This window comes from Melitaea cinxia, chromosome 28 (assembly GCF_905220565.1).
Source record: "Melitaea cinxia chromosome 28, ilMelCinx1.1, whole genome shotgun sequence".
Classification (NCBI taxonomy): Eukaryota; Metazoa; Arthropoda; class Insecta; order Lepidoptera; family Nymphalidae; genus Melitaea; species Melitaea cinxia.
In genome coordinates this window covers 4838423-4850940 of record NC_059421.1, presented here as the reverse complement: position 1 = coordinate 4850940, position 12518 = coordinate 4838423, and the positions used below count along the sequence as shown (strand labels likewise).

Sequence of the window (12518 nt, the reverse complement as noted above, 5' to 3'; positions counted from 1 at the left end):
ACTTTTTTTTTTTTTTTTTTTTTTTTTTTTAAACAGTGTGTTATTTAAAGATTATTACAAAATTATATAGTAATGTAAGTTAATACTCTATGTCAATTATAATTGTGTTTGCTCGCAAACGAAAAAAAACCCGACTTCAACTGCGTCGGCAAGTAATACAACGTAGATAGACGAAAAATAGTCAAGTAAATACTCATTAATAGATAACTCAAAGGTTTAGATCTCAATAAAATTTATATGACAGCACCTTTCGATTAAAAAACGAATAATCGAATCCTCGAATCCAGTAAAAAGAGGTAACAAACATAAAAAAATACAGTCGAATTAATAACCTCCTCATTTTTGGAATTTGGTTGAAAATAACACATTTTTAATTTCAAAACATTTGCAGTATAACCACAAAAAAAAAAATGATTTCCAATTATTTAAAAAAACAAAAACAAAAGATCAATTTAATTTGACTGCCGTAAAAATAACCGTTCTCGACATGAATATATTTTTTATATAATAATTTAATGACTCGGACAAGCGCGTTCGCCATTCTTACACGAAATTCAATTATCGTACGGGTCGTTATTTACGGCTTCGGTAACTCTGTAAGGGTGAATTAAGTGGCGATTAAGTGATACATGATTACAGTTTCACAGATTTCAGTTTATTACGATTTAAGTGAAAACTAAGCGGATTATTTTTAAAAATATCCTTTTTCTTTTTTTTTTGCAAATTATGATTAAAGTTTAATGGATAAGTATGAGTTAAATTATGTGGAAATAAGTGTCAAGCTTTTTGTATTACGTGCATTATAATTTAAACATTTTACAATCACTGTTTTTTACATGTAAAGCAGGATATTGGTCATGTTTGTTAATACTTATTTTAGGCTCAATTCGTAAAACAACTATGTTCTTATCATCTTTTTTTATATCACTAGGTCGGCAAACAAGCGTACGGCTCACCTGATGGAAAGAGATTACCGTAGCTTATAGACGCCTGCAACACCAGAAGCATCGCAAGCGCGTTGCTGACCAAATCCCCAATCCCCCCCAGGAGCTCTGGTCACCTTACTCACCAACAGGAACACAATACTGCTTGAAAACAGTATTATTTAGCTGTGATCTTCTGTAAGGTCGAGGTGTTTTGAGCAGGTAATTCCTGCTGTGCCCGACCTCAGTTGACAATGACATCTTGTTAGCTTTTCACATTTATAAATCACTAAGTAAAAAATAAAATTCTTTAACGATAATCAGATAAATAAAAATTACTGACATGTCTTCTAAACAATAAATCCTTCAAGGACAACGATAAGACGATGACGAGAAGATAGTATTAATATTTATTGTCAATTGAATTGCAATTATGTTTTAACTAGCGTGAACTCATTAATGTTTTATTAATGTGTATTGCTTGTTGTATAAATACATGCGTTCGATAAGTGTGCGATATCTTCAACCAATTTGCCATTCATGGAGCGTCGTGTTTTTGGTTTTTGAGTACAGTGAGGAAATACGGATGTCTGTCATCGGGTTGTTACTGCAAGTATTCTATCAAGTATCAATGTATCGTACGTTAACATTTGGCGAGAAGTACCTTGTCTAGTTTTTAGTATTCCAATTTTACTACTAACTAATCAATATAATATAATAAATTTTATTATATATACACTGCGTGCGTCTCTGCGTGCGTTCATAGAACCGACGGTAACAATCACCCTTAACAAATTATTAGTCTAAAATTGCTTACACTTCTATAATTCTATTTACGAACAAAAATAAATTTCATACAATAAAGCAACAAAATCACCCCGAAAGTGTAATATTCGACACGTCGTCGCGTTTTGGGAGGAAATTTTTAAAAAAATACTTTTACTAAGAAAAGAACGTAAAATGCAAACAACGGCTGCACGTATAAGCAGATAAAACGAAACTGCATGTCCATTTTAACATATTCAGCAATTTAAATATTTTAAAATTAAGAAATGCTAATATAAAAAAACTACGAAATAGACTTTTTACGAGTAAAACCGTACGTGGAATAAATTAGTTCTGTATTAGTTAATTTCTTTCACTAAAATTGTGAGCTTTTAGAGTTTCGTAATACATTGTAATAATAAGTTCAAGAAAAATAAAAAATAGATGAATGACGTAATTATAAATATGTTCATATAAAAATTAAATCCTTAAAAATTGTAGTGTATCATACTATAAAAAATTGATTTGTTTGTCATTTTACGTTCAAATACATATTTATTTAAAATCAATATACATTTAAAATTCAGATCACTGGAACTTATCTTTGAATGTTTTGATTTATTATTTTTAAACAATTAATTAAAATATTAATAAATTGAATTTTGTTGTATATATTTTAATACTTACCAATTCATTCCCCTTAGCAGTTGGTACTAGTTCGTTGTTCACAAACCACTTGTATGTAAGGTTGTTTGGATTAGCTGTGGCTTGGCAACCTTGAAGAAAAAAATAATAAAATTAGAAAACGATAAATTTCTAAAAAGATTAAATAGGATTTCTAAATAAAAAAAATCGTAATTTTGTTTCAGCCTTTGGGAAATAATTTGTATATAAAATTTATGAGGACCGCTCTTGAGATACAATCTTAACTGACAAATTAAAAATTAAAGTAGTTTATCACTTTAAATAAATATTAATTGCTAAATGAGTTGCTAAGCGCTCAAGAATGGCTGTCCCAATTCGGCTTATTATGTTCTATTTTTTTAACTGCAGAAGGTACTTAAAAAACTAAGAAAATTGTTTGTGACGTATCATTGTATTTTCTTTCAAATGTTTCTAACATCTACATACCCACAAAACTAAGCATTGGAATTTTGGATTCTAATTATTGCTTTTAATTTAAAAAATACAATTGAATTGAGAATATCCTCCTTTTTGGAAGTCGTTTAAAATATGTGAATTATTTTTTAAGACTAAAGATCCGAACGACATGAATAAACATAAGTCTTAGTTTAGTGCGATTTAATACCAAAATTTCATAATTACTCTGCCATTCTATAAATTATTAAAAGCTTCATACATACATCGCACCAAAATAACTGATTAAAAGTGTTCAAGGATTCTAACATAAGATTGATGGTTTTAATTAAACAATATAGTATGAATTTTTAAACGTTTAATACGCGTGTTATAGCTCACGTTCTGTTGGTAAAGAACTTGTATTCATTCGTTCGTAATACATTCATTGTAACATGGATAATTAGTAATTTTGAAACTGCAGTTTTTTTATAATTAAAGTGGTACATGAAACGTCGTAATGTTTTACTTGATAAGTTTTTTTTTTTTAATAATTGTTTTTAAGATTTTAACTTTATGAGGGTCACAGAGCTAATTCGCTACCAGTAGTATTTACAAAGTACAGTTGACACTTGTATTTATATATATTTACTATAATATTTAATATATAGACAAGTATCAACGGAAATTGATATAAAAATAATAAACACTAGTAAACCAATGTGGAAGATCACAGCTAAATAACACTTTTCTCAAGTGGTGTTGAGTTCCTATGGTGAGTGAGGTGGCCGGAGCTCCTGGGGAGTATTGGGGGTAGGGTCGGCAATGTGTTTGCGATGCTTCTAATGTAATAAGCTTCTATTGGCTACGGTAAGCGCTTACCATCAGATAAGCTGTACGTTTCTTGGACGACCTGGTCGTATAAAAAAAGTGGAGAATAAAAGCCTGATTCTTCTCCATGATACCAGAACCTTTTCCCAATAGTGGGATATTTGGGGAGAGTTTTATTAATATTAACTTTACTTTATAATATATAATATAACTCACCTATAATTAATTTATCCCCCTCTAACACCCGACCGTTTGTGGCTCTTGATTTAATGATCATACGAACTTTCGGGGCGTACTTTACCTGAAACAAAATATAATTATGAGTTTATAGGCCTCTGACGGTTTAGCCTACTTTGTTTTTACTTTGTATATTAATAACAATTATTAATTATTTATTTTCTGGTGTAGTGGAGTGAAAACGTTTGATGTTATAAAAAGTTGCAAATTGGATACCTACACATTCGGGAGCAAAACTTTTTTTCCTTTTTTATTTAATTCGGTGTTTATACTCTTTGCCTCTTAGGGCACGTAAATGCGGCTTTTACATACTCTTCAGCCTGTGATAACCCACTGCTGGGCATATGCCTCTTTCCCCATGTAGGAGAACGATCAGAGCTTAATCCATAATGCTGCTCCAATGCAGGTTGGCGGATATATTCACTACTATGAGTAACGATCGCTATCAGGTGTACTTGATAACAACCGGGACCGACAGCTTAACGTGCTCTCCGAGGCACGCTTGGGAGACCCACATGGACTGCACAAACACCCAGACTACGGCAAACATATGTATGGCTAATGCAAATGTTTGTCATGTGCGGGGATCGAACCCGCAACCGCCAGCGCAACAGCCACAAAGTGCTGTGATCGTTGCGCCAACGCGTCAAGTAAATTGTATATTTAGATTCTGATATCGCAGTTAAAGGGATGTATTCACTTAAAATGTTTGTGTAAAATTGTTTTTGACAGCATAGACGATGCTTCAAAGCCGCAATTATTTGGTAACACTAACGTTAAAAATTGAAGATCGGTGTTTTAATTAAATATTATATACGCTCAAAGCTTTACTTTCCGGTTTTGGCAGTCGGAAAACAAATACACTGAACATGGCACAAAAGAATGCAGGAACTTTATCTTATTTAATTTTTAAACAATTCCGAGAGCTTAGGTCTCGGATATCCTGTAATTGGATTGTTATGTTCCAACTGAACTGCGAAACTGGAAGTTTCATCTCGAATAACAACTATTTAACGTGTAATATGACTTTTTTATAGTAATTTTAATATTTGAAATTCCAGATGCAGCGTTTTTAGTATAATAGCTGGATCATTACGCTTGTGAAGAAAACTAATACTTAAAATTTAATGCAGTGTTATGAGTTGTAATACTATTATTTGTTATTTCAAAAGAAAGGGGAAGATTTGAAATTAGCTTATAAAAAATGGGATTGCTCAGACATAATAGACAAATATTGACATTCGACTGACGACCGCTCTGGTGTTATGGTGCATGTGACGTGTCAGCGGCGCATAAACTTTCGCGGGTTCGATTCTCACTCGGTATTTTTGTTTATACAAATATTTATTTCCAGTCTGGTTGTAAGTCCTTGTGGATCTGTGGATGGTTGTTATCACGTACACCAGATAGCGGTCGTTACTCATAGTAGTGAATTTATCCGCCCCGCATTGGAGTAGCGTGGTGGGTTAAGCTCTGATCCTTCTCCTACATGGGGAAAGAGGCATATGCCCAGCAGTAGGATATTACAGGCTGAAGCGTATTGACAACCTGTTCTGGTTTAGCATTACATGTAATCGCCTAAACATCGGCATTCGCGGCTTCGATTCCCTCACGGTAAATTTTTGTATCGTTTTTGTGTTTGTGTGTAAACGACTAGAAGAAACTAAGAACTAAGAACTTCAACTCTTCTTCTATAAGATGTAAAAGAGGCCTTAATGGGACGTTTCTCTCAATTCATACAATTATTTGAAATATTTATAGCCTAAAAATCAACAGTTCGTAATAACCAATTCCAACGTTAACCCTTTGTCGATTGTCGATAGCATTACATTGTTCCTAACAGCACGATAGCCTAAGCGTTTAATGGATTAGTCTCGGATATCTAAAGTCTAGACGAAGCCATAGACGTAAGACTTGATAACAAAAACATGTGACTAATCTAAAGAAATCGTTCCATTGAACACTGTAAAGGGATATAGATACTAATAAGCTAAGTTTATTAGAAGGATATGGCAGAGATGGCGTACTTAAGAACCACATACACGTGTTATTCGATACTTATGATAAAGCTGTTGTAGGTTTAAGTCTGGACTCTGAAGACATATCATTAATTGTTGATTGATATTATGTTGAGGGGTCTTTTTGCTCGAAAGTGCAACAAACTTGTATTTTTTTTTTTTATTTCGTCTGCCTGCTTCTACATTGACTGCATATCTAAGCGATTATACCGAATAATTTTTAATAAAACTTGGCTTAATTATACTACAAACTATTTTAACAGTAACAGTATACTATGTAAGGGGTGAAAGTCAAAATCTGTAATAGCGAATGTAGTCGCGCTTACAGTTATATTCAATAAGCTTACAGAATCTAGTAGTTATTAAAAATGCCAGCTTTATTTTCGATTGAATTGTATAATTTTATGAATGAATAATACAGCTTAAGCATACGTTTTAAGTTAGTCACCCGTAAATAAATATAAATAAATATAACACTTACAATAATATCTAGATTTCATCCATATTTCCACCATATGACAATATTTCGTCTTACCGATCCCAACTTCAATAACCATCAGAGAACGGCGAATATTGAGAAGTCCTCCCTTTCTTCTTTAATTTTCAACCCTTTTTCACTCTTATCTAAAATGTAACCTTACGTTTCTCCAAAGCCTCATTCTTTCCGTACCTTCTCACAAGTATAGTTTTGTGTCAAATTCATTCCACAGTCAATGCCATGAAACTGTGGAATGAATTACTGGTAAGAATCAGAAACGCTCTTTTTCAACATTTTTCGAAATCCAGGCTAAAAATTTGTACCGAAATAAACCTAATTCATACCCCTTCTTTACCCCCATTTTATCTCTTCTCATTTTACGATTAAAATATCTTAGGCTTATCTTGTTAGTGACCATATCCTGAAACATGTATGAGTTCAGTGTTGTATGAATGTTTTTTTATTATGTTTTTATGTATGAACCCTAAAATGTACTCTTAAATAATATTTCACGAACTGAAAAGGTCGAGGACGTCGTTCCCTAAAATTTCCCTAACGATAGAAACTTGTGAACAAAAGACATTACATTCTCGAGGGATATATGAAGACAGCTAAAGATTAATTTAAACTAGCTAAAGAACTGACAAGCCGTCGCATACTTAGCATTCAACAACGCTACGTCGACGCTACCATTTTAGTAAACAGTATGGTAGGAACGTAGATTTTCATGTCTCTGACTAGAATAGCGACTACAATGCAAAACGACGATGCTAAATAATGGAAGTTTTTGTTATCTTTTATAATTTATGCGTGAGCATAATATTGTAACTACTTATTATCGGAATTCTGAAATTGTTGTGCCGGTTTGAGACTTTTTTAAATAAAATTTGAAAACTACTACATAAATATATATATTTAACTTTTAGACTGCAATGATTGCAGATAGAAATATTAAATGAAATTTTACCGTAGTCCCATACCACTACGTCTTTTTTTACATTATTATCATTCCCATATTTTTTGTATTAATAGGAATCCTAACTTTTAAGTGTAGGTAATTATTTTAATTGTTCTAACTTAATACGTCCATTGCGAATTCGTTCATATAAATAAGAACGCAAAATGATCTCGTTTCTTTAAAATACCCCAGTGAAAGCAAAACCTCACAGAAATACTATATCTAGTCAAAATAATCTAAGGATGAACCATTTATAATAGATAAATCATTCATACTTGCAACATGTGTATAAATTTAAAAACTTAATTCTTATAAAAAAATTGTTTTCCTGATCATTTTTGGTGAGTGCCTCTAACACAAAAAATCATAAAACAAGCGTAGCATTATATAATTTGTGTCACCCCTAAGGCGCTGATGCCAATGCCTCGTTAATCGTAAGTCTGCAAGCTAAGTAAGCAAGCACTGGTCACCATATGTGAACTAATGTAGTGGAAATATCAATTGTAGTACTCGCTTTATGTCTGTGAAGCTATATATTTAGAATACATTTTTAGTATCAATGTTTTTACGGAATATGATTTTAGACTTTGTTAAATGTATTAGATATTTTTATGAGACTTCGTTGGTATGTCACCGTACATATATATATTTTTATGCAAGTGTCATATACAACGTGCTATTAAACTAGCGTCTTTCCATTTAAGTGTGATATCAGAATCGATATTATATCTTTAATATGCAACGTACTTGCCTTAACGCCTTAATAAAAATAATAAAATTTATTATTAAATAATTGTTATTTATGAAATTACCGTCGTGTGTCGTATTAACATTATTTATTTCTAAAATCAAATGCGTGAATATGGTTGTCTTTTTTTATTAAGTCAAAAATTTTAATAAAACTTCTCAATATTTGTATGTTTGACAACATATTCGAACATAAAAACTGACGACAGACGACACCTGGCGACAAAGAAAGATATAAAAGCTGTCGAACTTCAAACTGAATATTGATTTTTAAGATCCCTCAATTTCATGGAAAATGGTACTAAACAAATACTAAGCAGTGTTGAAATAAATTTAAAATTGCAGCCTTCACCCATAATGTAAAAATTGTTGATCAACATGTTATTTAAATACAAATTTTTGGTCTGTGCTCTTTATACTCTTTGTTCCGCTTTAAGAAAAATTATCTATTCTTGTCAAGTTGTCACAGTGTTCCTAACTTCTTATAATTAATAAAACTTACAAACTAAATAATCTGTTTTAATCACAACAAGCAGCAAGTTTTAACGATGTAATTGTAGCGACATCTATCGCATAACATACGAACTACGAACTAAGAACTGAGGCATCCTACATCGCGATATCAAAGTTATCAGAGCAATTGAATATAGAATAGAATAGAATAGAATAAACTTTATTGCACACCACTCAGATTTTTTTTTTACATAAAACAGTTATTTACACATAGAGATAGTAATGTACAAAGGCGGTCTTATCGCTTAGTAGCGATCTATTCCAGACAACCTTTTGAATTAGGAAAATAATATGTGTACAAGAAGCTGACAACAACCGTTGGGGTGGTAGTCCGCCAGACTCAACACCCGTCTGGTCGGAGGATCCTCCCTTTGCGAAGGCGGATAAGGAACTTCACAACCTCTTCTTCGCACCCCCAAATAATGTTTTTTTTTACCATAAGGGTGGCAAAGTTCGCTGTCGACACAGCGCATCACCGACAGCTCTATCTATCTTACCACAAGGACACAACACTACATGAGCGCAGTAAGATCTAGCTAAAATCATCTGTAAGATGTTAGTACCACAAGTACTTCCCCTGTAATTTATTACCTACTTTGCCTTACCTCATCTAAATATAATATAAACTCATTTTTATCGATAATTAAAAGACTAATATTATAAAGAGGTAAAGTTTCTAAATTTGTTTGTTTGTAGGGGGTAATCTTCTCAAATACTGATCGGATCATTAATTTTTTTTCACTAACAGAAAGCTACACTATTCAGAAGTGATATCGGCTATACTTTATTGTTATTGAACAAAAAATTCAGTGAATAATAACAGTATATGTTAATCAAGTGGGGAGAAATGCGAAGGAGATGAAAACTCTACTATATATATGTATATATAATTGTTATATATTCTATTTTTTTGCTTATTTATATTTATATACCAACTGCCCATCTGAAAAGCAATATTCCTTTATTTATCAGGTTGTCTGTAAGAGATTGCTTTTTAGCAATAAGATCGCCTGATTGGACAATATGTTACAATAATTGCTTGTAATGTAAATTTTGTTCTTTATTTAAATGTGCAATAAAGTATATTATTATTATTATTATATTTGCATCACAAAAATAATTAACGCCCAAAGAAGTGGGCACGGGTTGGCTAGTCTAATATATAAAATTCTCGTGTCGCGGTGTTTGTAGTTAAACTCCTCCGAAACGGTTTGACCGATTCTCATGAAATTTTGTGTGCATATCGGGTAGGTCTGAGAATCGAACAACATATATTTTTCATACCCCTAAGTTATAGGTGGGGGGGGATTGTGAAGGTAAATAAAATATATGGCAAAACAAAGTTTGCGGGGCAGCTAGTATGATATAAAATTATTTTATCCATAATTAAAAGGTCAAATGTGCTGTTTAACTTTATAAAACCAACGCTTTCTTTTGTTTCGCTATTTTACATTAAACCGAACTAACGTTAACAAACATTGAACATCGAAAAATCGTTAAAAGCAAAGCGTACCTGTACAAGGCTATTATTAAGGATAAGGAAACGTGGAATTAAAGTTCATTGATATTCCTGTATTTTTTTGCCATCGCGTGATATAACTAAACCGAATGAAAGTAATAGCAAAGCCATTCAAAAAGCATTTCTCTTCCATTCTGCTCTTCCTATCTTTAAAAATATTTAAGTTAAATTTAAGAATGGCAATCGAACACTATATTTATGCCATATTCTGAAAACAAAAACACGTATACTAATAGTATCAAAGAATGAGCAACCAAAAAAGAAATGATGTCAAATAACGTATGACAAAGATAAAAAGTAATAGAACATTAAAAAGTAGCCCGGCAATGTAATACAGGCTTTGCTGACACTTCCAGAGCGTCGTCAGAAAATTAGAGCCTTACATAGCCTTCTTATTTTCACTTTCCCAGTATAAAATCACGACCAGACTATCATGATCCACCCTATTTTTCTACTCAGCACTAAAGTTGTGATAATTCAGAGAGACGTTGAAGATTCATGGGTCAAATTATCTTGGATGGCGCACGGCTATTCGGAAATTCTTGGTAAGACAAAAATTGTGGTGAAGCTTTTTCTTTAGACGTCTGTTTCTTTATTTCGTTACGTTTCCCTTTATCCGTTTATTGGCGACTTTGGCTTAAGGAGTAATTTATGTGTACAAGACCGTACGTTTTATTTTATCTAATTCGATTTTATGACACGATTGGTGCAAGCGAGATCTTTTGTTCCTATAAGCTACGTTTTACGTTCGTTCTTAATTAAACTTCGGTTTGTCTGTAAACTTTATATCGACGGCAATTTGTAAATTTTATAAAATTGACGCCGCGTTGGCGCAAAGGTCACAGCTATGGATTGTGCCGGTTGCTCTGGCGGTTGCGGGTTTGATCCCCGCACATGACAAACATTTGTTTTGGCCATACAGGTGGTGTTTGCCGTGTTCTGGGTGTTGGTCAGTCCTTGTCGGTCTCCCACCGTGCCTCGGAGAGCACGTTAAGTCGTCGGTCCCGATTGTTATCATGTACTCCTGATAGCGATCGTTATTCATAGTAGGGAATATATCCGCCATCCCGCATTGGAGCAGCGTAGTGGATTAAGCTCTGATCCTTCTCCTACAAGGGGAAAGAGGCCTATGCCCAGTAATGGGATATTACAGGCTGAAGCGTTATAACATTGAAAGGATATAATGTTTGATAGTAAATTTTTCCTTTATTTCTTATCGAGTGTAACATCGAATTTTAAAGATAAATTCTGGTGAATAAAGTTTTTGTTCTATTTGTGTTTTGTGTGCAGTTTTATCCTGTTGCATTCAGACTCACCTAGATTTTATACGCATATTTTATTAATTAGAAGTGTTGGTTTAAGAGTTACTTAGTAAATTTTAAGTCAATGAATATCAATACTAGTAATATTTACGGACAAATGAAATGGATAAGAAGAGCTGTTTTCTCAAGACTTGATGAATATATAAAAAAAAATTTAAATAATTTTTAGGTTCACCTCTGAGGTTTATTTTTAAGGTTTTTTTACTATTATGGACATTAAGTATATTTTCGAAGTCGGCTGTAAGTAAATAATCAAAATTGAAGAATTATTTTATTGACATTTAGGTTAGAGACGGGTCACTAGTATCACCCTTAACCAGCAACAACCTTTTTTGACCTTTAGTAAACGTTCACTAGAGTTTGCTAAAAATAAACAATAACAATTTCTTAAAGTAAAATAATTTCTAACTGTTGAGATTAATAAAATATATCTAGAACAAAGGTTATTGTTTGAAGTTCGAAATATGATTAGTATTAGTATTAAGGCTTCTCAGGAATCTCCAATGGGACATCCCAAAGGCTCAAGGCTTTTATTTTAATAAGAAATTTTCAAGTCTAAGAAACCTTATAAACACTCCAATTAAGGTAAACGCTGCGTATTTTCCACCGAATTCGAGATAAGAGAATTTTCTTTCGACATACAGTTTATTGAAAAGTGATTTAAGGAAATAAATAAATAAATATCTTATAACATTCACACATAGTCGTCTGTTCCTAAGATAAGCAACTTAATAATTGTTTTATAGGTGATACAGCTAAATATTTTTTTTATAAATATACATGGATATAATACATAATGATATAAAAACAAATATTACACCCAGATCAGTCAGGAAACAAACTCATAGCCCGCGGAGCAGAAAGCAGGGCCACTACAAACTGCGCCAACGGGCTAGTAATTTACGCCGTAATAAATAAGATACATCTCAATGATGGTCTTATATTATTCTGTACATAATATTTAATTATTAGTAAAAATTATTTAAATTATTTTTATTACTTTATTGTTTTTTAATAAATAATATTCTAAACTATTTATTTCGTTTAGATAGTATTGTCATGTTATCAATAATTCCTCTATTGACAGTGATTGTCTGTGAGAGATCACTGTTAATGATAAGGCTTTGCTA

General features: G+C 32.3%; 1 protein-coding gene across 1 annotated transcript in view; it reads right to left on the bottom strand.

The window, feature by feature from the left end:
• The window catches only part of LOC123667434 (irregular chiasm C-roughest protein-like), a 68621-nt gene that overhangs the window by 20649 nt on the left and 35454 nt on the right, over window positions 1-12518 (bottom strand). Inside the window, exons 8-9 of the mRNA XM_045601334.1 lie at window positions 3813-3897; window positions 2376-2464 (exon numbers count right to left, since the gene is read on the bottom strand). Coding sequence (XP_045457290.1) covers window positions 2376-2464; window positions 3813-3897 — 174 coding nt within the window. The remainder of the gene's footprint in view (window positions 1-2375; window positions 2465-3812; window positions 3898-12518) is intronic.